General features: G+C 52.8%; 1 protein-coding gene across 1 annotated transcript in view; it reads left to right on the forward strand.

Moving 5' to 3' along the window:
* Positions 1-25,551, forward strand: part of LOC147737185 (NACHT, LRR and PYD domains-containing protein 12-like) — a 166,345-nt gene that overhangs the window by 131,252 nt on the left and 9,542 nt on the right. Inside the window, exons 4-5 of the mRNA XM_086923100.1 lie at positions 9,273-9,294; positions 21,846-21,913. Of these exons, the coding sequence (XP_086779226.1) occupies positions 9,273-9,294; positions 21,846-21,913 (90 nt within the window). The remainder of the gene's footprint in view (positions 1-9,272; positions 9,295-21,845; positions 21,914-25,551) is intronic.

Genomic DNA, 25,551 nt, shown 5'->3' on the forward strand with positions numbered 1-25,551 from the left:
TGTGTGTGCTTCATTCATTCATTGTGTAGTTCCCTCATTGGAGCCCTGTGTGTGCTTCATTCATTCATTCATTGTGTAGTTCCCTCATTGGAGCCCTGTGTGTGCTTCATTCATTCATTGTGTAGTTCCCTCATTGGAGCCCTGTGTGTGCTTCATTCATTCATTCATTGTGTAGTTCCCTCATTGGAGCCCTGTGTGTGCTTCATTCATTCATTGTGTAGTTCCCTCATTGGAGCCCTGAGTGTGCTTCATTCATTCATTGTGTAGTTCCCTCATTGGAGCCCTGTGTGTGCTTCATTCATTCATTCATTGTGTAGTTCCCTCATTGGAGCCCTGTGTGTGCTTCATTCATTCATTCATTGTGTAGTTCCCTCATTGGAGCCCTGTGTGTGCTTCATTCATTCATTGTGCAGTTCCCTCATTGGAGCCCAGTGTGTGCTTCATTCATTCATTGTGTAGTTCCCTCATTGGAGCCCTGAGTGTGCTTCATTCATTCATTGTGTAGTTCCCTCATTGGAGCCCTGTGTGTGCTTCATTCATTCATTCATTGTGTAGTTCCCTCATTGGAGCCCTGTGTGTGCTTCATTCATTCATTGTGTAGTTCCGTCATTGGAGCCCTGAGTGTGCTTCATTCATTCATTGTGTAGTTCCCTCATTGGAGCCCTGTGTGTGCTTCATTCATTCATTCATTGTGTAGTTCCCTCATTGGAGCCCTGTGTGTGCTTCATTCATTCATTGTGTAGTTCCCTCATTGGAGCCCTGAGTGTGTTTCATTCATTCATTGTGTAGTTCCCTCATTGGAGCCCTGTGTGTGCTTCATTCATTCATTCATTGTGTAGTTCCCTCATTGGAGCCCTGTGTGTGCTTCATTCATTCATTGTGTAGTTCCCTCATTGGAGCCCTGAGTGTGCTTCATTCATTCATTGTGTAGTTCCCTCATTGGAGCCCTGTGTGTGCTTCATTCATTCATTCATTGTGTAGTTCCCTCATTGGAGCCCTGTGTGTGCTTCATTCATTCATTGTGCAGTTCCCTCATTGGAGCCCAGTGTGTGCTTCATTCATTCATTGTGTAGTTCCCTCATTGGAGCCCTGTGTGTGCTTCATTCATTCATTCATTGTGTAGTTCCCTCATTGGAGCCCTGGGTGTGCTTCATTCATTCATTCATTGTGTAGTTCCCTCATTGGAGCCCTGTGTGTGCTTCATTCATTCATTGTGTAGTTCCCTCATTGGAGCCCTGTGTGTGCTTCATTCATTCATTGTGTAGTTCCCTCATTGGAGCCCTATGTGTGCTTCATTCATTCATTCATTGTGTAGTTCCCTAATTGGAGCCCTGTGTGTGCTTCATTCATTCATTCATTGTGTAGTTCCCTCATTGGAGCCCTGGGTGTGCTTCATTCATTCATTGTGTAGTTCCCTCATTGGAGCCCTGTGTGTGCTTCATTCATTCATTGTGTAGTTCCCTCATTGGAGCCCAGTGTGTGCTTCATTCATTCATTGTGCAGTTCCCTCATTGGAGCCCTGTGTGTGCTTCATTCATTCATTGTGTAGTTCCCTCATTGGAGCCCTGTGTGTGCTTCATTCATTCATTGTGTAGTTCCCTCATTGGAGCCCTGTGTGTGCTTCATTCATTCATTCATTGTGTAGTTCCCTCATTGGAGCCCTGTGTGTGCTTCATTCATTCATTGTGTAGTTCCCTCATTGGAGCCCTGTGTGTGCTTCATTCATTCATTGTGTAGTTCCCTCATTGGAGCCCTGTGTGTGCTTCATTCATTCATTGTGTAGTTCCCTCATTGGAGCCCTGAGTGTGCTTCATTCATTCATTGTGTAGTTCCCTCATTGGAGCCCTGTGTGTGCTTCATTCATTCATTCATTGTGTAGTTCCCTCATTGGAGCCCTGTGTGTGCTTCATTCATTCATTGTGTAGTTCCCTCATTAGAGCCCTGAGTGTGCTTCATTCATTCATTGTGTAGTTCCCTCATTGGAGCCCTGTGTGTGCTTCATTCATTCATTGTGTAGTTCCCTCATTGGAGCCCTGTGTGTGCTTCATTCATTCATTGTGTAGTTCCCTCATTGGAGCCCTGAGTGTGCTTCATTCATTCATTGTGTAGTTCCCTCATTGGAGCCCTGTGTGTGCTTCATTCATTCATTCATTGTGTAGTTCCCTCATTGGAGCCCTGTGTGTGCTTCATTCATTCATTGTGTAGTTCCCTCATTGGAGCCCTGAGTGTGCTTCATTCATTCATTGTGTAGTTCCCTCATTGGAGCCCTGTGTGTGCTTCATTCATTCATTCATTGTGTAGTTCCCTCATTGGAGCCCTGTGTGTGCTTCATTCATTAATTGTGCAGTTCCCTCATTGGAGCCCAGTGTGTGCTTCATTCATTCATTGTGTAGTTCCCTCATTGGAGCCCTGTGTGTGCTTCATTCATTCATTCATTGTGTAGTTCCCTCATTGGAGCCCTGGGTGTGCTTCATTCATTCATTCATTGTGTAGTTCCCTCATTGGAGCCCTGTGTGTGCTTCATTCATTCATTGTGTAGTTCCCTCATTGGAGCCCTGTGTGTGCTTCATTCATTCATTGTGTAGTTCCCTCATTGGAGCCCTGTGTGTGCTTCATTCATCCATTGTGTAGTTCCCTCATTGGAGCCCTGTGTGTGCTTCATTCATTCATTCATTGTGTAGTTCCCTCATTGGAGCCCTGTGTGTGCTTCATTCATTCATTCATTTTGTAGTTCGCTCATTGGAGCCCTGTGTGTGCTTCATTCATTGAATGTGTAGTTCCCTCATTGGAGCCCTGTGTGTGCTTCATTCATTCATTCACTGAGTAGATCCCTCATTGGAGCCCTGTGTGTGCTTCATTCATTCATTCATTGTGTAGTTCCCTAATTGGAGACCTGTGTGTGCTTCATTCATTCATTGTGTAGTTCCCTCATTGGAGCCCTGTGTGTGCTTCATTCATTCATTGTGTAGTTCCCTCATTGGAGCCCTGTGTGTGCTTCATTCATTCATTCATTGTGTAGTTCCCTCATTGGAGCCCTGTGTGTGCTTCATTCATTCATTCATTTTGTAGTTCGCTCATTGGAGCCCTGTGTGTGCTTCATTCATTCATTGTGTAGTTCCCTCATTGGAGCCCTGTGTGTGCTTCATTCATTCATTCATTCATTGTGTAGTTCCCTCATTGGAGCCCTGTGTGTGCTTCATTCATTCATTCATTGTGTAGTTCCCTCATTGGAGCCCTGTGTGTGCTTCATTCATTCATTGTGTAGTTCCCTCATTGGAGCCCTGTGTGTGCTTCATTCATTCATTCATTGTGTAGTTCCCTCATTGGAGCCCTGTGTGTGCTTCATTCATTCATTGTGTAGTTCCCTCATTGGAGCCCTGTGTGTGCTTCAATCATTCATTCATTGTGTAGTTCCCTCATTGGAGCCCTGTGTGTGCTTCATTCATTCATTGTGTAGTTCCCTCATTGGAGCCCTGTGTGTGCTTCATTCATTCATTGTGTAGTTCCCTCATTGGAGCCCTGTGTGTGATTCATTCATTCATTGTGTAGTTCCCTCATTGGAGCCCTGTGTGTGCTTCATTCATTCATTCATTGTGTAGTTCCCTCATTGGAGCCCTGTGTGTGCTTCATTCATTCATTCATTGTGTAGTTCCCTCATTGGAGCCCTGTGTGTGCTTCATTCATTCATTCATTTTGTAGTTCGCTCATTGGAGCCCTGTGTGTGCTTCATTCATTCATTGTGTAGTTCCCTCATTGGAGCCCTGTGTGTGCTTCATTCATTCATTCACTGAGTAGATCCCTCATTGGAGCCCTGTGTGTGCTTCATTCATTCATTCATTGTGTAGTTCCCTAATTGGAGACCTGTGTGTGCTTCATTCATTCATTGTGTAGATCCCTCATTGGAGCCCTGTGTGTGCTTCATTCATTCATTCATTGTGTAGTTCCCTAATTGGAGACCTGTGTGTGCTTCATTCATTCATTGTGTAGTTCCCTCATTGGAGCCCTGTGTGTGCTTCATTCATTCATTGTGTAGTTCCCTCATTGGAGCCCTGTGTGTGCTTCATTCATTCATTCATTGTGTAGTTCCCTCATTGGAGCCCTGTGTGTGCTTCATTCATTCATTGTGTAGTTCCCTCATTGGAGCCCTGTGTGTGCTTCATTCATTCATTGTGTAGTTCCCTCATTGGAGCCCTGTGTGTGCTTCATTCATTCATTGTGTAGTTCCCTCATTGGAGCCCTGTGTGTGCTTCATTCATTCATTGTGTAGTTCCCTCATTGGAGCCCTGTGTGTGCTTCATTCATTCATTCATTGTGTAGTTCCCTCATTGGAGCCCTGTGTGTGCTTCATTCATTCATTGTGTAGTTCCCTCATTGGAGCCCTGTGTGTGCTTCATTCATTCATTCATTGTGTAGTTCCCTCATTGGAGCCCTGTGTGTGCTTCATTCATTCATTGTGTAGTTCCCTCATTGGAGCCCTGAGTGTGCTTCATTCATTCATTGTGTAGTTCCCTCATTGGAGCCCTGTGTGTGCTTCATTCATTCATTCATTGTGTAGTTCCCTCATTGGAGCCCTGTGTGTGCTTCATTCATTCATTCATTGTGTAGTTCCCTCATTGGAGCCCTGTGTGTGCTTCATTCATTCATTGTGCAGTTCCCTCATTGGAGCCCAGTGTGTGCTTCATTCATTCATTGTGTAGTTCCCTCATTGGAGCCCTGAGTGTGCTTCATTCATTCATTGTGTAGTTCCCTCATTGGAGCCCTGTGTGTGCTTCATTCATTCATTCATTGTGTAGTTCCCTCATTGGAGCCCTGTGTGTGCTTCATTCATTCATTGTGTAGTTCCCTCATTGGAGCCCTGAGTGTGCTTCATTCATTCATTGTGTAGTTCCCTCATTGGAGCCCTGTGTGTGCTTCATTCATTCATTCATTGTGTAGTTCCCTCATTGGAGCCCTGTGTGTGCTTCATTCATTCATTGTGTAGTTCCCTCATTGGAGCCCTGAGTGTGCTTCATTCATTCATTGTGTAGTTCCCTCATTGGAGCCCTGTGTGTGCTTCATTCATTCATTCATTGTGTAGTTCCCTCATTGGAGCCCTGTGTGTGCTTCATTCATTCATTGTGTAGTTCCCTCATTGGAGCCCTGAGTGTGCTTCATTCATTCATTGTGTAGTTCCCTCATTGGAGCCCTGTGTGTGCTTCATTCATTCATTCATTGTGTAGTTCCCTCATTGGAGCCCTGTGTGTGCTTCATTCATTCATTGTGCAGTTCCCTCATTGGAGCCCAGTGTGTGCTTCATTCATTCATTGTGTAGTTCCCTCATTGGAGCCCTGTGTGTGCTTCATTCATTCATTCATTGTGTAGTTCCCTTATTGGAGCCCTGGGTGTGCTTCATTCATTCATTCATTGTGTAGTTCCCTCATTGGAGCCCTGTGTGTGCTTCATTCATTCATTGTGTAGTTCCCTCATTGGAGCCCTGTGTGTGCTTCATTCATTCATTGTGTAGTTCCCTCATTGGAGCCCTATGTGTGCTTCATTCATTCATTCATTGTGTAGTTCCCTAATTGGAGCCCTGTGTGTGCTTCATTCATTCATTCATTGTGTAGTTCCCTCATTGGAGCCCTGGGTGTGCTTCATTCATTCATTGTGTAGTTCCCTCATTGGAGCCCTGTGTGTGCTTCATTCATTCATTGTGTAGTTCCCTCATTGGAGCCCAGTGTGTGCTTCATTCATTCATTGTGCAGTTCCCTCATTGGAGCCCTGTGTGTGCTTCATTCATTCATTGTGTAGTTCCCTCATTGGAGCCCTGTGTGTGCTTCATTCATTCATTGTGTAGTTCCCTCATTGGAGCCCTGTGTGTGCTTCATTCATTCATTCATTGTGTAGTTCCCTCATTGGAGCCCTGTGTGTGCTTCATTCATTCATTGTGTAGTTCCCTCATTGGAGCCCTGTGTGTGCTTCATTCATTCATTGTGTAGTTCCCTCATTGGAGCCCTGTGTGTGCTTCATTCATTCATTGTGTAGTTCCCTCATTGGAGCCCTGAGTGTGCTTCATTCATTCATTGTGTAGTTCCCTCATTGGAGCCCTGAGTGTGCTTCATTCATTCATTGTGTAGTTCCCTCATTGGAGCCCTGTGTGTGCTTCATTCATTCATTCATTGTGTAGTTCCCTCATTGGAGCCCTGTGTGTGCTTCATTCATTCATTGTGTAGTTCCCTCATTGGAGCCCTGAGTGTGCTTCATTCATTCATTGTGTAGTTCCCTCATTGGAGCCCTGTGTGTGCTTCATTCATTCATTCATTGTGTAGTTCCCTCATTGGAGCCCTGTGTGTGCTTCATTCATTCATTGTGTAGTTCCCTCATTGGAGCCCTGAGTGTGCTTCATTCATTCATTGTGTAGTTCCCTCATTGGAGCCCTGTGTGTGCTTCATCCATTCATTCATTGTGTAGTTCCCTCATTGGAGCCCTGTGTGTGCTTCATTCATTCATTGTGTAGTTCCCTCATTGGAGCCCTGAGTGTGCTTCATTCATTCATTGTGTAGTTCCCTCATTGGAGCCCTGTGTGTGCTTCATTCATTCATTCATTCATTGTGTAGTTCCCTCATTGCAGCCCTGTGTGTGCTTCATTCATTCATTGTGCAGTTCCCTCATTGGAGCCCAGTGTGTGCTTCATTCATTCATTGTGTAGTTCCCTCATTGGAGCCCTGTGTGTGCTTCATTCATTCATTCATTGTGTAGTTCCCTCATTGGAGCCCTGGGTGTGCTTCATTTATTCATTCATTGTGTAGTTCCCTCATTGGAGCCCTGTGTGTGCTTCATTCATTCATTGTGTAGTTCCCTCATTGGAGCCCTGTGTGTGCTTCATTCATTCATTGTGTAGTTCCCTCATTGGAGCCCTGTGTGTGCTTCATTCATTCATTCATTGTGTAGTTCCCTAATTGGAGCCCTGTGTGTGCTTCATTCATTCATTCATTCATTGTGTAGTTCCCTCATTGGAGCCCTGGGTGTGCTTCATTCATTCATTGTGTAGTTCCCTCATTGGAGCCCTGTGTGTGCTTCAGTCATTCATTGTGTAGTTCCCTCATTGGAGCCCAGTGTGTGCTTCATTCATTCATTGTGCAGTTCCCTCATTGGAGCCCTGTGTGTGCTTCATTCATTCATTGTGTAGTTCCCTCATTGGAGCCCTGTGTGTGCTTCATTCATTCATTGTGTAGTTCCCTCATTGGAGCCCTGTGTGTGCTTCATTCATTCATTCATTGTGTAGTTCCCTCATTGGAGCCCTGTGTGTGCTTCATTCATTCATTCATTGTGTAGTTCCCTCATTGGAGCCCTGTGTGTGCTTCATTCATTCATTGTGTAGTTCCCTCATTGGAGCCCTGTGTGTGCTTCATTCATTCATTGTGTAGTTCCCTCATTGGATCCCTGAGTGTGCTTCATTCATTCATTGTGTAGTTCCCTCATTGGAGCCCTGGGTGTGCTTCATTCATTCATTGTGTAGTTCCCTCATTGGAGCCCTGAGTGTGCTTCATTCATTCATTGTGTAGTTCCCTCATTGGAGCGCTGTGTGTGCTTCATTCATTCATTGTGTAGTTCCCTCATTGGAGCCCTGTGTGTGCTTCATTCATTCATTGTGTAGTTCCCTCATTGGAGCCCTGGGTGTGCTTCATTCATTCATTCATTGTGTAGTTCCCTCATTGGAGCCCTGTGTGTGCTTCATTCATTCATTGTGTAGTTCCCTCATTGGTGCCCTGTGTGTGCTTCATTCATTCATTGTGTAGTTCCCTCATTGGAGCCCTGAGTGTGCTTCATTCATTCATTGAGTAGTTCCCTCATTGGAGCCCTGAGTGTGCTTCATTCATTCATTGTGTAGTTCCCTCATTGGAGCCCTTTGTGTGCTTCATTCATTCATTCATTGTGTAGTTCCCTAATTGGAGACCTGTGTGTGCTTCATTCATTCATTGTGTAATTCCCTCATTGGAGCCCTGTGTGTGCTTCATTCATTCATTGTGTAGTTCCCTCATTGGAGCCATGTGTGTGCTTCATTCATTCATTGTGTAATTCCCTCATTGGAGCCCTGTGTGTGCTTCATTCATTCATTCATTGTGTAGTTCCCTAATTGGAGCCCTGTGTGTGCTTCATTCATTCATTCATTGTGTAGTTCCCTAATTGGAGCCCTGTGTGTGCTTCATTCATTCATTCATTGTGTAGTTCCCTAATTGGAGACCTGTGTGTGCTTCATTCATTCATTGTGTAATTCCCTCATTGGAGCCCTGTGTGTGCTTCATTCATTCATTGTGTAGTTCCCTCATTGGAGCCCTGTGTGTGCTTCATTCATTCATTCATTCATTGTGTATGTTAGACGGACCGGGAGGGTCGGCCGAGGATAAGGGGAGAGGTCTCCGGGGAGAGCCGTCTCCAGCGATCGTACAGACAAGTAACTTCCCCCCCACAGACAGACACCACACAAGGGTAAAGTTCAACGAGATTTTATAGGCAATTCTTTAAGTACGATGGAATGGTACAAGGAGGTCTGGACTCAGGGGTCCCCTCTATTCTGGTCTCTGGTTTGGGAAAAGGGTAGCGGGACAGTCTTGTTACCAAAAAGGTGGAAATAGCTCTCAATCCTCGAGCTCGGCGTTCTAGATGATCGGGCCGCGGCGGAGCCAGCAGGTCCCGAGATGGATGAAGGAAACGACGGTCCGCGGCGGAGCCAGCAGGTCCCGATGAGATGATGGTTGCAAACGGTCCGCGGCCACGCCAGCAGGTCCCGACGACGATGAAGGATCGGAAGGTTACGAAGGTTGCGGCAGCGCCAGCAGGCAAGACGAAGGTGCACAAGGCAGAGCTACGGCAGCGCCAGTAGTCCGTCAAGGATGAGTTCTTCTTTGCGTCTCTCGACTCCAAGATACAACTGCCTTCCTGCTCTGGAGCTGCCCCAGTTATAGGGCTGATGTTCTTTGATGTCCGGACCCTCGCACCTGGAGGTCGGGAGGTCCGGGATGAGGGTGTCCCGACACCCAGCAGGGGGGTGGAGCCAGCGCCCAGGGAGGCGATGGCCGAGCGGCACTTGGCGGGGGGGAGCCATCGACACCTCTTTCTCCCATTGACTTGCCAAGTAGCCCGCTCACCTCCTGGGTGGATGGTGGTGCCGGGATGTCTGAGGCCTGGCTAGGCCCAGGGTTGAGGTCGATCGGGGGCCAGGCGGCCTCGTGGTGGAGTGTCCAAGATGGCGTCCCGGATGGGCGCGCGGGCCAGCAGTGGATCGGGCCCACGAGGTCGATATGTTCGAAGGCAGGGGTCCCTGAGGGGACGGAGGACGTGCAATGGTGGTGTGTGGTGCTTGCGTGACCGGGCTCGGGCCTGGTCGGGCCGGGGGAGAGCGGCCCTTCATGTGGCCTGTCCAACGTGCGTCCCCCCCAGCTGAAGGCGGGGAGAGTTACCCATCCTCCTGGGGACTCTCCTCGTCGAGGCGGAAAAACCGGGACAGGCCATCCGCGTTGGCGTGATCTGGCCCAGGCCGGTGTTCAACAGTGAAGTCCATCCCTTGTAGGGAGATGGACCAACGTAGTAACTTCGGGTTTTCCCCCCGCATCTGCATCAGCCACTGCAGGGGTCGGTGGTCGGTCTGCACCCGAAAGTGTGTGCCAAAGAGGTAGGGCCGGAGCTTCTTGAGGGCCCATACCACAGCGAAGGCCTCCCTCTCTATGGTGCTCCAGCGTTGTTCTCGTGGTAGGAGTCGTCTGCTGATGAAGGCCACTGGCTGATCAAGGCCTTCGGTGTTCACTTGAGACAGGACTGCCCCAATGCCATGGTCGGAGGCATCCGTCTGGACGACGAACTCCCTGCTGTAGTCGGGGGCCTGGAGCACAGGGGCGGAACACATGGCGGCTTTCAATTGTTCGAATGCTGTCTGACAATCTGCGGTCCAGTTGACTTTCTTGGGTTGATTTTTGGACGTGAGTTCTGTGAGGGGCCCCACTATAGTACCATAGTCTTTCACAAACCTTCGGTAATAGCCCGTGAGGCCCAGGAAGGCTCGTACCTCGGTCTGGGTGATGGGGGGCTGCCAGGACTGGATGGCGGCAATTTTGAGCTGCAGAGGGGCCACCAGGCCGCTTCCCACCTGGTGTCCGAGGTAGGTTACAGACCCTTGACCAATTTGACATTTGCTGGCCTTGATCGTGAGGCCAGCCTGCTGAAGGGCTTGTAGCACTGCTCGGAGGTGGTGGAGGTGCTCGGGCCAATGGTGGCTGTATACAGCGATGTCGTCTAGGTAGGCGGCGCTGAACCCTTCGAGCCCCGCCAGGACCTGATTGACGAGCCGCTGAAATGTTGCGGGAGCATTCTTCATGCCGAAGGGCATGACCTTGAAATGGTAATGGCCATCGGGGGTGGAAAAAGCAGAACGTTCTTGGGCCCGGGGTGTGAGGCCGATTTGCCAGTAGCCCGCCGTCAGGTCGAAAATACTGAGGTAGCGGGCAGCTCCCATGCGGTCAATTAGTTCATCTGCCCGGGGGATGGGATGTGCGTCTGTTCGGGTGACCGCATTCAAGCCCCGGTAGTCAACGCAGAACCGGAGTTCCGGTGTGGTGCCTGGGGCGGCCGCTTTGGGGACCAGTACTACAGGGCTGGCCCAGGGGCTGTCTGAGGGCTCGATGACCCCGAGCGTGAGCATTTTTGCTACCTCTTCCTGGACACAGGCCCGTACCCGATCTGGCACGCGGTAGGCCCGGTGGCGGATAGGGGGGCTGTCCCCCGTGTCCACATCGTGCACACACCAGGAAGTGACACCTGGGGTGAGGGAGAACAGGCTGGCGAACTGTGATAGGAGGACTCGACACTCCTGGCGTTGCTCTCGGGTGAGGACCTCTGAGAGTCGGACCCCATCCACGGAGCCGTCTTTCTCCCGAGTCCGTAGGAGGTCAGGGAGGGGCTCGGAGTCTTCTTCAGCCCCATTGTCTGTGGCCATCAGGAGGCTGAGTTCTGAACGCACAAAGTGGGGCTTCAGTCTGTTAGCGTGGAGGACCCGGAGGGGGTTCCGGGAAGATTCCATGTCGATGAGATAGGTGGCAGGACCCTTGCGCTCGACTACTTTGAAGGGCCCCGTCCACTTGTCTTGCAGGGCGCAGGGTTCGGTGGGGGACATCACCCATACCTGTTGCCCAGGTTCAAATTCGATGGAGGAGGCATTCCGGTCATACCACTTTTTCATGTCCTCTTGACTGGCCTCTAGGTTGGTTTTTGCCAGCTCTCTGAACCGCCGGGTCTGGTTGCGGAGGGTTAGGAGGTACCGGAAGACATCTGGTGGGTTCTTGAGAGGGGGCATCTCCCAGCCTTCCTTGACTAGGCTGAGCGGCCCCCGTACTGGGTGTCCATACAGCAGTTCAAACGGGCTGAAGCCCAGGGACTTCTGGGGGACCTCTCGATATGCGAAGAGGAGGCACGGCAGCAGCACATCCCACTGGCGACGGAGGGGCTCTTCCAACCCCCCGATCATCCCTTTGAGCGTGCGGTTGAACCGCTCAACGAGTCCGTTTCCTTGAGGGTGATAGGGGGTCGTGAATCGGTAGGTAACCCCGCATTGTTGCCAGAGGGACTTCATATATTTAGAAATAAAGTTCGTGCCTCTGTCGCTGACGACTTCTCGGGGGAAGCCCACACGGGAGAAGATCCCCATTAGAGCCCGGCCGACTACCGGGGCTGTCACAGTTCGCAGGGGAACAGCCTCGGGGTAGCGGGTGGCGTGGTCCACTAGCACCAGGATGAATCGATGGCCTTGTTTTGTACGCGGGTCCAGGGGCCCCACGATGTCGATCCCGACCCTCTCGAACGGGGTGGTGACCACGGGAAAAGGTTGCAGGGGGGCTTTTAGTTTGCGGCCGCTCTTTCCACTGGCTTGGCACGTGGGGCAAGATCGGCAATGCTGGTGTACATCGTTCCTCATTTTGGGCCAGAAGAAGTGGGTCACCAGACGACTGTAGGTTTTATCTTGACCCAGGTGTCCCGCCAGGGGGACATCGTGGGCCAGGTTTAGCAGAAAGTCTCTAAAACGGAGGGGCACCACTAGTACTCGGCTGGCCCCCAGTTCCGCGATTCTTTGCTCACTGTACAGCAGATCATTGTCCCAGTAGATCCAGTGTGTTCCGGAGGTATCCCCTGCGCCTTGGGCGAGCGCTTGCTGGCGGAGTCCCTCGAGGGAGGGACAGGTCTTCTGTTCTTGGCGAAATTGTTCTTGCGTGGGCCCCCCCTCTTGAGGCCACTGGTCGAGGTTAGCGAGGTCTGGAGGTTGAGCTGGTTCTGGGGGGACGTCACGGTCGGTGGTTTCGGCCGGGGCGACCGGAGGCGGCGGCGCCGGCCATTCTGGTTCCTCTGGGCGGGGGTTGGCACGGGCGGCCATGGACCGGGTGGTGACACACGCCCAGTCCGGGACGCCTAACATCCCCAGGTGTTCTCTTCGTTCTACGGCTGCCCACGGAGAGCTTTCAAGGTCATTCCCCAGGAGGCAGTCTACGGGGGCATCGTCTCGGACCGTTACCTTCAACATGCCGGTGACCCCTCCCCATTCGAAGGGGACGCAGGCCATCCGGCACAGACTTTCCGAGTTATCGTCGGAACGTACAGGGCAGAGAATGTTTGGTAGATACTGTTCTGGGGTCACCAGGTGACAGCGGACGGCTGTTACACTGGCCCCGGTGTCACGAAGGGCTTCGGCCCGGCGTCCATTGATGCTCACCCATTGGCTGTACTTCTGGGTGTTAGCGGGTAGGGGGACCCGCGGGACCATGTCTTTCCCCCCTAAGCAGGCTAGAGCCATGGCGGCTGGCTCCCATTCTTGATGTTCCTGTTCATATTCCTCTTGTTCCTCTGAGATCTGTTCCTCCCCCAGAGCAGCAGCGGCTACTTGGCGGGGTCTTGGGCTCTGGTACTGGGGGCAGTTTGGGTCGTTTGCATAGTGGCCGACTCGTTGGCATCGATGGCACGTAACATTGGCTCGGTATCCCGGTCGCGCCGGGGTGCTGCCCCGGTTGGCCGGGGGGGTGGTGCTGGTAGCGGGGGCGACCGGGGCGTTGTCTCTTCCTCGTCCTTGGCCCCCTCCTCCTCCTCGGGGACGGTGCTGACCATGGTTGTTCCGGTTCTGTTCGTAGGACCCATTCCGTCCCACTCTGGTGATTTCCCACCGGTCAGCTTCGGCTGCGAGCTGCCGGGGATCTGTTAACTTGCTGTCGAGGAGGTGCTGGCGGAGTTCAATGAAGCAATTGTTCGACAGGTGCTCCCATACCATAAGATTGAACAGTTGTTCGTAGGTTGTGACCTTGCTTCCTTTGATCCAGCCCTCGAAGGCTCGGCTAAAGTAGTTTACATAGTCCACCCAAGTTGTACCCGGGATGCGGGTGCAGTCTCGGAACCTCTGACGGTACATCTCGGGCGTGAGGCCATAGCGAGTGAGGAGTGCAGCTTTCATATGGTCATAGGAGGTCATCTGGTGGTCCGGGAGCTGTAGCAGGGCGTCGCGGCCCTCATTGAGGAATCTCCCCCATAGACCGGCTCCCCAATCGCTTCTATCGATCCGGTGTGCAGTCATAGCGATTTCATAGGCCTTAAACCATTGCTGGATGTCGTCCTCTCGGAAGTATTCTCGAACGACATCCTTGGGGATGTGTACCTTTTTCTCTGTTGCCCCTGGGGTGTGGGGTTGCTCGGACACCCCTACTTCTTTATTCTGCTTGCGTAGGTCGATCTCAGCTAGTTTTCGCTCGTGTTCATATGCCAGTCTCTTTTCCTCGAGCTCCCTTTGTCTCTGTTTCTCCTCTCTTTCTTCCCGGAGACGCAGGTGCTCTAAATTGATTTTTTGTTCGGCCAACTTAAGTTCAATGTCCATTTTGAGCCGGGCCATTTCCAGCTCGTGTAGTCGGGTTTTTTCTCGTTCCTGGATCTCGTCTTGTGAGAGACCCGTTCTTCGCTCTTCAGGGCCCGTGGTGGTTTTTGCTGAGATGCTTTGATCAGGGGTTCCGGCAGCCCCGGTTTCTGCCCACGATTCTAGGGCATGCTTAAAATCGTCTTTGGTACTTAGTCCGGTGGTAGCGATACCTAGTTCGATGCAGAATTGTTTTAGTTCACGATGGCTGTACTCGTCCAATTTCTCCATCTGGAATTTCTCAGTTGCTCCGCTTTCTTTAGTCGTCATCGTGATTTCGTCGTGGGGTGAGCTACTCTCTGTACGATTATGCGGTGATTCGGATCGCGCCGCTGGCCACCAATGTTAGACGGACCGGGAGGGTCGGCCGAGGATAAGGGGAGAGGTCTCCGGGGAGAGCCGTCTCCAGCGATCGTACAGACAAGTAACTTCCCCCCCACAGACAGACACCACACAAGGGTAAAGTTCAACGAGATTTTATAGGCAATTCTTTAAGTACGATGGAATGGTACAAGGAGGTCTGGACTCAGGGGTCCCCTCTATTCTGGTCTCTGGTTTGGGAAAAGGGTAGCGGGACAGTCTTGTTACCAAAAAGGTGGAAATAGCTCTCAATCCTCGAGCTCGGCGTTCTAGATGATCGGGCCGCGGCGGAGCCAGCAGGTCCCGAGATGGATGAAGGAAACGACGGTCCGCGGCGGAGCCAGCAGGTCCCGATGAGATGATGGTTGCAAACGGTCCGCGGCCACGCCAGCAGGTCCCGACGACGATGAAGGATCGGAAGGTTATGAAGGTTGCGGCAGCGCCAGCAGGCAAGACGAAGGTGCACAAGGCAGAGCTACGGCAGCGCCAGTAGTCCGTCAAGGATGAGTTCTTCTTTGCGTCTCTCGACTCCAAGATACAACTGCCTTCCTGCTCTGGAGCTGCCCCAGTTATAGGGCTGATGTTCTTTGATGTCCGGACCCTCGCACCTGGAGGTCGGGAGGTCCGGGATGAGGGTGTCCCGACACCCAGCAGGGGGGTGGAGCCAGCGCCCGGGGAGGCGATGGCCGAGCGGCACTTGGCGGGGGGGAGCCATCGACACCTCTTTCTCCCATTGACTTGCCAAGTAGCCCGCTCACCTCCTGGGTGGATGGTGGTGCCGGGATGTCTGAGGCCTGGCTAGGCCCAGGGTTGAGGTCGATCGGGGGCCAGGCGGCCTCGTGGTGGAGTGTCCAAGATGGCGTCCCGGATGGGCGCGCGGGCCAGCAGTGGATCGGGCCCACGAGGTCGATATGTTCGAAGGCAGGGGTCCCTGAGGGGACGGAGGACGTGCAATGGTGGTGTGTGGTGCTTGCGTGACCGGGCTCGGGCCTGGTCGGGCCGGGGAAGAGCGGCCCTTCATGTGGCCTGTCCAACAGTGTAGTTCCCTCATTGGAGCCCTGTGTGTGCTTCATTCATTCATTCATTGTGTAGTTCCCTCATTGGAGCCCTGTGTGTGCTTCATTCATTCATTCATTGTGTAGTTCCCTCATTGGAGCCCTGAGTGTGCTTCATTCATTCATTGTGTAGTTCCCTCATTGGGGCCCTGTATGTGCGCCATTCATTCATTCATTCATTGTGTAATTCCCTCATTGGAGCCCTGTGTGTGCTTCATTCATTCATTGTGCAGTTCCCTCATTGGAGCCCTGGGTGTGCTTCATTCATTCATTGTGTAGTTCCCTCATTGGAGCCCTGAGTGTGCTTCATTCATTCATTGTGTAGTTCCCTCATTGGAGCCCTGTGTGTGCTTCATTCATTCATTGTGTAGTTCCCTCATTGGAGCCCTGTGTGTGCTTCATTCATTCATTGTGTAGTTCCCTCATTGGAGCCCTTTGTGTGCTTCATTCATTCATTGTGTAGTTCCCTCATTGGAGCCCTGAGTGTGCTTCATTCATTCATTGTGTAGTTCCCTCATTGGAGCCCTGGGTGTGCTTCATTCATTCATTGTGTAATTCCCTCATTGGAGCCCTGTGTGTGCTTCATTCATTCATTGTGTAGTTCCCTCATTGGAGCCCTGGGTGTGCTACATTCATTCATTGTGTAGTTCCCTCATTGGAGCCCTGTGTGTGCTTCATTCATTCATTCATTGTGTAGTTCCCTCATTGGAGCCCTGTGTGTGCTTCATTCATTCATTCATTGTGTAGTTCCCTCATTGGAGCCCTGTGTGTGCTTCATTCATTCATTGTGTAGTTCCCTCATTGGAGCCCTGTGTGTGCTTCATTCATTCATTGTGTAGTTCCCTCATTGGAGCCCTGTGTGTGCTTCATTCATTCATTCATTCATTGTGTAGTTCCCTAATTGGAGACCTGTGTGTGCTTTATTCATTCATTGTGTAATTCCCTCATTGGAGCCCTGTGTGTGCTTCATTCATTCATTGTGTATTTCCCTCATTGGAGCCCTGTGTGTGCTTCATTCATTCATTCATTGTGTAGTTCCCTCATTGGAGCCCTGTGTGTGCTTCATTCATTCATTGTGTAGTTCCCTCATTGGAGCCCTGTGTGTGCTTCATTCATTCATTGTGTAGTTCCCTCATTGGAGCCCTGTGTGTGCTTCATTCATTCATTCATTGTGTAGTTCCCTCATTGGAGCCCTGTGTGTGCTTCATTCATTCATTGTGTAGTTCCCTCATTGGAGCCCTGTGTGTGCTTCATTCATTCATTCATTGTGTAGTTCCCTAATTGGAGACCTGTGTGTGCTTCATTCATTCATTGTGTAGTTCCCTCATTGGAGCCCTGTGTGTGCTTCATTCATTCATTCACTGAGTAGATCCCTCATTGGAGCCCTGTGTGTGCTTCATTCATTCATTGTGTAGTTCCCTAATTGGAGGCCAGTGTGTGCTTCATTCGTTCATTCACTGAGTAGATCCCTCATTGGAGCCCTGTGTGTGCTTCATTCATTCATTCATTTTGTAGTTCCCTCATTGGAGACCTGTGTGTGCTTCATTCATTCATTGTGTAATTCCCTCATTGGAGCCCTGTGTGTGCTTCATTCATTCATTCACTGAGTAGATCCCTCATTGGAGCCCTGAGTGTGCTTCATTCATTCATTGTGTAGTTCCCTCATTGGAGCCCTGTGTGTGCTTCATTCATTCATTCATTGTGTAGTTCCCTCATTGGAGCCCTGTGTGTGCTTCATTCATTCATTCACTGAGTAGATCCCTCATTGGAGCCCTGTGTGTGCTTCATTCATTCATTCATTGTGTAGTTCCCTCATTGGAGCCCTGTGTGTGCTTCATTCATGCATTGTGTAGTTCCCTAATTGGAGGCCAGTGTGTGCTTCATTCATTCATTGTGTAGTTCCCTCATTGGAGCCCTGTGTGTGCTTCATTCATTCATTGTGTAGTTCCCTCATTGGAGCCCTGTGTGTGCTTCATTCATTCATTGTGTAGTTCCCTCATTGGAGCCCTGTGTGTGCTTCATTCATTCATTCACTGAGTAGATCCCTCATTGGAGCCCTGTGTGTGCTTCATTCATTCATTCATTGTGTAGTTCCCTCATTGGAGCCCTGTGTGTGCTTCATTCATTCATTGTGTAGTTCCCTAATTGGAGGCCAGTGTGTGCTTCATTCATTCATTGTGTAGTTCCCTCATTGGAGCCCTGTGTGTGCTTCATTCATTCATTGTGTAGTTCCCTCATTGGAGCCCTGTGTGTGCTTCATTCATTCATTCACTGAGTAGATCCCTCATTGGAGCCCTGTGTGTGCTTCATTCATTCATTTTGTAGTTCGCTCATTGGAGCCCAGTGTGTGCTTCATTCATCCATTGTGTAGTTCCCTCATTGTAGCCCTGTGTGTGCTTCATTCATTCATTAATTTCTTTCTGTAGCTCCCTGGTGGCAGTCACAGATGTCTCTTATTCATTCATTCTTTTCTTCTCCACTGGGAGCTTCTTTGGTGTTGAATAATTAGTAAATATTCCGTCAATATTTATTTCCTGTGGAGTTTGTTACAAACCATTTCAATGTGAAAATGAACTTATATTAAAGTTTTAAAAGCAGAGCTTTAGACTCAGGATCATAGCGCGGTTTACGGGACTCACAGTGACCAGAGGTAAAACCTCTTGTGTCCTGGGTTACTCTCGCTGAAGAACTAGTGTCACTCCTGTGGCAATCTTCAGAGTTTCTCCACCAAAGACATACTTTTAAAACATGTTTCCAGTCTCGAGTCTTCTAGGCGCTATTTCCGTTTCTGCTGCCAGAGGTAGGTGTGGCGTCCCCCTGACGCCTCCTGGGACACGAGCAAATCAGACCTGTCACTGTTGAGTTGTTTACTGCCCTCATTGACAAGAAATAACCTTTTAAAATGTGAAGAAAAAAGACACCTGTGAAGAAAACATTGCATTGGTGACCACTGCTCTGACCCCTGAACTGACCCCTGCACTGACCCCTGTACCGACCCCTGCACCGACACCTGCCCTGACCCCTGCCCTGACCCCTGCCCTGACCCCTGCCCTGACCCCTGTACTGAGCCCTGCCTTGAACCCTGTACTGAGCCCTGCCCTGACCCCTGCCCTGACCCCTGCCCTGACCCCTGCCCTGACCCCTGCCCTGACCCCTGTACTGAGCCCTGCCTTGAACCCTGTACTGAGCCCTGCCCTGACCCCTGCCCTGACCCCTGCCCTGACCCCTGCCCTGACCCCTGCCCTGACCCCTGCCCTGACCCCTGCCCTGACCCCTGCACTGACCCCTGCACTGACCCCTGCACTGACCCCTGCACTGACCCCTGCACTGATCCCTGCACTGATCCCTGCACTGATCCCTGCACTGATCCCTGCACAGACCCCTGCACAGACCCCTGCATTGACCCCTGTACTGATGCCTGCACTGACCCTTGCACTGAGTCCTGCACTGACCCCTGCACTGACCCCTGCACTGACCCCTGCACTGACCCCTGCCCTGACCCCTGCCCTGACCCCTGCCCTGACCCCTGCCCTGACCCCTGCACTGACCCCTGCACTGACCCCTGCACTGACCCCTGCACTGATCCCTGCACTGATCCCTGCACAGACCCCTGCACAGACCCCTGCATTGACCCCTGTACTGATGCCTGTACTGACCCCTGCACTGACCCTTGCACTGAGTCCTGCACTGACCCCTGCACTGACCCCTGCACTGACCCCTGCACTGACCCCTGCACTGACCCCTGCACTGACCCCTGCACTGACCCCTGCACTGACCCCTGCACTGACCCCTGCACTGACCCCTGTACAGACCCCTGCACAGATCCCTGCACTGACCCCTGCACTGACCCCTGCACTGACCCCTGCACTGATCCCTGCACAGACCCCTGCCCTGACCCCAGCATTGACCTCTGCACTGACCCCTGCACTGACCTCTGCACTGACCCCTGCACTGACCCCTGCACTGACCCCTGCACTGACCCCTGCACTGACCCCTGCACTGACCCTTGCACTGACCCTTGCACTGACCCTTGCACTGACCCTTGCACTGACCCTTGCACTGACCCTTGCACTGACCCTTGCACTGACCCTTGCACTGACGCCTGTACTGACGCCTGTACTGACGCCTGTACTGACGCCTGTACTGACGCCTGTACTGACCCCTGCACTGACCCCTGCACTGACCCCTGCACTGACCCCTGCACTGACCCCTGCACTGACCCCTGCACTGACGCCTGCACTGACGCCTGCACTGACCCTTGCACTGACCCTTGCACTGACCCTTGCACTGACCCCTGCACTGACCCCTGCACTGACCCCTGCACTGACCCCTGCACTGACCCCTGCACTGACCCTTGCACTGACGCCTGTACTGACGCCTGTACTGACCCCTGCACTGATCCCTGCACAGACCCCTGCACAGACCCCTGCATTGACCCCTGTACTGATGCCTGTACTGACCCCTGCACTGACCCTTGCACTGAGTCCTGCACTGACCCCTGCACTGACCCCTGCACTGACCCCTGCACTGACCCTTGCACTGACCCCTGCACTGACCCCTGCACTGACCCCTGCACTGACCCCTGCACTGACCCCTGCACTGACCCTTGCACTGACCCTTGCACTGACGCCTGTACTGACCCCTGCACTGACCCCTGCACTGACCCCTGCACTGATCCCTGCACTGACCCCTGCACTGACCCCTGCACTGACCCCTGCACAGACCCCTGCACTGACCCCTGCACTGACCCCTGCACTGACCCCTGCACTGACCCCTGCACTGACCCTTGCACTGACGCCTGTACTGACGCCTGTACTGACGCCTGCACTGACCCCTGCACTGACCCCTGCACTGACCCCTGCACACACAGACTCCTGCACTGACCCCTTCACTGACCCCTGCACTGACCCCTGCACTGACCCCTGCACTGACCCCTGCACTGACCCCTGCACTGACCCTTGCACTGACCCTTGCACTGACCCTTGCACTGACCCTTGCACTGACGCCTGTACTGACGCCTGTACTGACGCCTGCACTGACGCCTGCACTGACCCCTGCACTGACCCCTGCACTGACCCTTGCACTGACGCCTGTACTGACGCCTGTACTGACGCCTGTACTGACGCCTGTACTGACGCCTGTACTGACGCCTGTACTGACCCCTGCACAGACCCTTGCACTGACCCTTGCACTGACCCTTGCACTGACCCTTGCACTGACCCCTGCACTGACCCCTGCACTGACCCTTGCACTTACGCCTGTACTGACGCCTGTACTGACGCCTGTACTGACGCCTGTACTGACGCCTGTACTGACGCCTGCACTGACCCCTGCACTGACCCCTGCACTCACAGACTCCTGCACTGACCCCTGCACTGACCCCTGCACTGACCCCTGCACTGACCCTTGCACTGACGCCTGTACTGACTCCTGTACTGACGCCTGTACTGACGCCTGTACTGACGCCTGTACTGACCCCTGCACTGACCCCTGCACTGATCCCTGCACAGACCCCTGCCCTGACCCCAGCATTGACCTCTGCACTGACCCCTGCACTGACCCCTGCACTGACCCCTGCACCGACCCCTGCACCGACCCCTGCACCGACCCCTGCACCGACCCCTGCACCGACCCCTGCACTGACGCCTGCACTGACCCTTGCACTGACCCCTGCACTGACCCCTGCACTGACCCCTGCACTGACCCCTGCACTGACCCTTGCACTGACCCTTGCACTGACGCCTGTACTGACCCTTGCACTGACCCCTGCACTGACCCCTGCACTGACCCCTGCACTGACCCCTGCACTGACCCCTGCACTGACCCCTGCACTGACGCCTGTACTGACGCCTGTACTGACGCCTGTACTGACGCCTGCACTGACGCCTGTACTGACGCCTGCACTGACCCCTGCACTGACCCCTGCACTGACCCCTTCACTGACCCCTTCACTGACCCCTGCACTGACCCCTGCACTGACCCTTGCACTGACCCTTGCACTGACGCCTGTACTGACGCCTGTACTGACGCCTGTACTGACGCCTGTACTGACGCCTGTACTGACGCCTGTACTGACGCCTGTACTGACCCCTGCACTGACCCCTGCACTGACCCCTGCACTGACCCTTGCACTGACCCCTGCACTGACCCCTGCACTGACCCCTGCACTGACCCCTGCACTGACCCCTGCACTGACCCCTGCACTGACGCCTGCACTGACGCCTGCACTGACGCCTGCACTGACGCCTGCACTGACGCCTGCACTGACCCCTGCACTGACCCCTGCACTGACCCCTGCACTGACCCCTGCACTGACGCCTGTACTGACGCCTGTACTGACGCCTGCACTGACCCCTGCACTGACCCCTGCACTGACCCCTGCACTGACCCCTTCACTGACCCCTGCACTGACCCCTGCACCCACCTGTGAGGCTCATGGCTGCTCTTTCCTCCACAGATTCAGCAGATGTAAGATGTGGGATGAGGATATTCGATCTTATTCCTTCCCCTTCAAGAAGCCGGAGCAAGACATATCTGTGCTGTGTGAGGCGCTGAGGGATCCGCGGAGCCGCCTCAAGGAGCTCAGGTGAGTCTAATAGGAATGTCCATGGGAAGGTGGGAGGGGGGGTTACATCATTCTCACGAGACCGTGTTAGGTTCAGACATAGGAGCTGCTCTTAAGGGTATAAAGTTTGAACCTTTCTTCTGCTTTTAGCAGCAGTTATTATAAGATGCAGTGACTTCCACCTGTCTGCTCCTGTTCTAGTGAGATGGCTCAGCGAGCAAATGGACCTATCCCAGGGGTCAGTGCTCAACCTTCCGGTCGCGGGCTCCTATTCTGGTAAGATGGCTCAGCGAGTAAATGCACCTATCCCAGGGGACTGTGCTCGACCTTCCGGTCACGGGCTCCTATTCTGGTAAGATGGCTCAGCGAGTAAATGCACCTATCCCAGGGGACTGTGCTCGACCTTCAGCTCACTGGCTCCTATTCTGGTGAGATGGCTCAGCGAGTAAATGCACCTATCCCGGGGGACTGTGCTCAACCTTCCGGTCACGGGCTCCTGCTCTAGTGAGATGGCTCAGCGAGCAAATGCACCTATACTGGGGAACTGTGCTCAACCTTCCGGTCACGGGCTCCTATTCTGGTGAGATGGCTCAGCGAGAAAATGCACCTGTCCCAGGGGACTGTGCTCAACCTTCCGGTCCCGGGCTCCTATTCTGGTGAGATGGCTCAGCGAGCAAATGCACCTATCCCAGGGGACTGTGCTCAACCTTCCGGTCACGGGCTCCTGTTCTAGTGAGATGGCTCAGGGAGCAAATGCACCTATCCCAGGAGACTGTGCTCAACCTTCCGGTCACGGGCTCCTATTCTAGTGAGATGGCTCAGTGAGCAAATGCACCTATCCCAGGGGACTGTGCTCAGCCTTCAGCTCACAAGCTCCTATTCTGGTGAGATGGCTCAGCGAGCAAATGCACCTATCCCGGGGGACTGTGCTCAACCTTCCGGTCACGGGCTCCTATTCTGGTGAGATGGCTCAGCGAGCAAATGGACCTATCCCAGGGGACTGTGCTCAGCCTTCAGCTCACAAGCTCCTATTCTGGTGAGATGGCTCAGCGAGCAAATGCACCTATCCCGGGGGACTGTGCTCAAACTTCCAGTCACGGGCTCCTGTTCTAGTGAGATGGCTCAGGGAGCAAATGCACCTATCCCAGGAGACTGTGCTCAACCTTCCGGTCACGGGCTCCTATTCTAGTGAGATGGCTCAGTGAGCAAATGCACCGATCCCAGGGGACTGTGCTCAACCTTCCGGTCACGGGCTCCTATTCTAGTGAGATGGCTCAGCGAGCAAATGCACCGATCCCAGGGGACTGTGCTCAACCTTCCGGTCGCGGGCTCCTATTCTAGTGAGATGGCTCAGTGAGCAAATGCACCTATCCCAGGGGACTGTGCTCAACCTTCCGGTCACGGGCTCCTATTCTAGTGAGATGGCTCAGTGAGCAAATGCACCTATCCCAGGGGACTGTGCTCAGCCTTCAGCTCACAAGCTCCTATTCTGGTGAGATGGCTCAGCGAGCAAATGCACCTATCCCGGGGGACTGTGCTCAACCTTCCGGTCACGGGCTCCTATTCTGGTGAGATGGCTCAGCGAGCAAATGGACCTATCCCAGGGGACTGTGCTCAGCCTTCAGCTCACAAGCTCCTATTCTGGTGAGATGGCTCAGCGAGCAAATGCACCTATCCCGGGGGACTGTGCTCAAACTTCCAGTCACGGGCTCCTGTTCTAGTGAGATGGCTCAGGGAGCAAATGCACCTATCCCAGGAGACTGTGCTCAACCTTCCGGTCACGGGCTCCTATTCTAGTGAGATGGCTCAGTGAGCAAATGCACCGATCCCAGGGGACTGTGCTCAACCTTCCGGTCACGGGCTCCTATTCTAGTGAGATGGCTCAGTGAGCAAATGCACCTATCCCAGGGGACTGTGCTCAGCCTTCAGCTCACAAGCTCCTATTCTGGTGAGATGGCTCAGCGAGCAAATGCACCTATCCCGGGGGACTGTGCTCAACCTTCCGGTCACGGGCTCCTATTCTGGTGAGATGGCTCAGCGAGCAAATGGACCTATCCCAGGGGACTGTGCTCAGCCTTCAGCTCACAAGCTCCTATTCTGGTGAGATGGCTCAGCGAGCAAATGCACCTATCCCGGGGGACTGTGCTCAAACTTCCAGTCACGGGCTCCTGTTCTAGTGAGATGGCTCAGGGAGCAAATGCACCTATCCCAGGAGACTGTGCTCAACCTTCCGGTCACGGGCTCCTATTCTAGTGAGATGGCTCAGTGAGCAAATGCACCGATCCCAGGGGACTGTGCTCAACCTTCCGGTCACGGGCTCCTATTCTAGTGAGATGGCTCAGCGAGCAAATGCACCGATCCCAGGGGACTGTGCTCAACCTTCCGGTCGCGGGCTCCTATTCTGGTGAGATGGCTCAGCGAGCAAATGCACTGATCCCAGGGGACTGTGCTCAACCTTCCGGTCACGGGCTCCTATTCTGGTGAGATGGCTCAGCGAGCAAATGCACCTATCCCAGGGGACTGTGATCAACCTTCCGGTCACGGGCTCCTGTTCTAGTGAAATGATATGATTACTTCTGGTAAAACAAGCTGCGTACCACTCCTCCTGGACTAAGCCGGGTGGCTGCGTTCCACAGCTACCACTTAGAGAGCTTTCTAAGGTTGCCTAAGAGCACTAGAATCACCGTAAGGGTTGTCTGGATTAGTGCAGGGTGCTTCACTATAATAAGTGTGCACCATATACTAAGACTGCCTCCTACAGTAGTCTTCTACGATGGGATTTCACGATTATAAAGTGCTTATAACCATCTTTGGGTTGAGCCACTTGTAGCCACGCTTCACCAGTGGATATATTACCACGCAGGTTTTACAATGCAAGTCGTTACAACGACTTGCGTTGGGGGGCGCTGTGTAGTGAATAGTTTAATTTACTATTCCAACTCCAGTCCCCGTGAATAGTAGGGAAGGTTTTGGATAGGAAATTAAACTATTCCCTATCCTAGAGCGCCCTAAACTATTCCCTATCCTAGAGCGCCCCCCCCAGTGCAAGTCGTTCTGGTGAGATGGCTCAGCGAGCAAATGGACCTATCCCAGGGGACTGTGCTCAACCTTCAGCTCACAAGCTCCTATTCTGGTGAGATGGCTCAGTGAGCACATGCACCTATCCCAGGGGCCTGTTCTCAACCTTCCGGTCACGGGCTCCTGCTCTAGTGAGATGGCTTAGCGAGCAAATGCACCTATTCCAGGGGACTGTGCTCAACCTTCCGGTCACGGGCTCCTATCCTAGTGAGATGGCTCAGCGAGCAAATGCACCGATCCCAGGGGACTGTGCTCAACCTTCCGGTCACGGGCTCCTATTCTGGTGAGATGGCTCAGCGAGCACATGCACCTATCCCGGGGGACTGTGCTCAAACTTCCGGTCACGGGCTCCTGTTCTAGTGAGATGGCTCAGCGAGCAAATGCACCGATCCCAGGGGACTGTGCTCAACCTTCCGGTCGCGGGCTCCTATTCTGGTGAGATGGCTCAGCGAGCAAATGCACTGATCCCAGGGGACTGTGCTCAACCTTCCGGTCACGGGCTCCTATTCTGGTGAGATGGCTCAGCGAGCAAATGCACCTATCCCAGGGGACTGTGATCAACCTTCCGGTCACGGGCTCCT

The sequence above is a fragment of the Lissotriton vulgaris genome, chromosome 1_1 (genome assembly GCF_964263255.1).
Source record: "Lissotriton vulgaris chromosome 1_1, aLisVul1.2, whole genome shotgun sequence".
NCBI classification, from domain to species: domain Eukaryota; kingdom Metazoa; phylum Chordata; class Amphibia; order Caudata; family Salamandridae; genus Lissotriton; species Lissotriton vulgaris.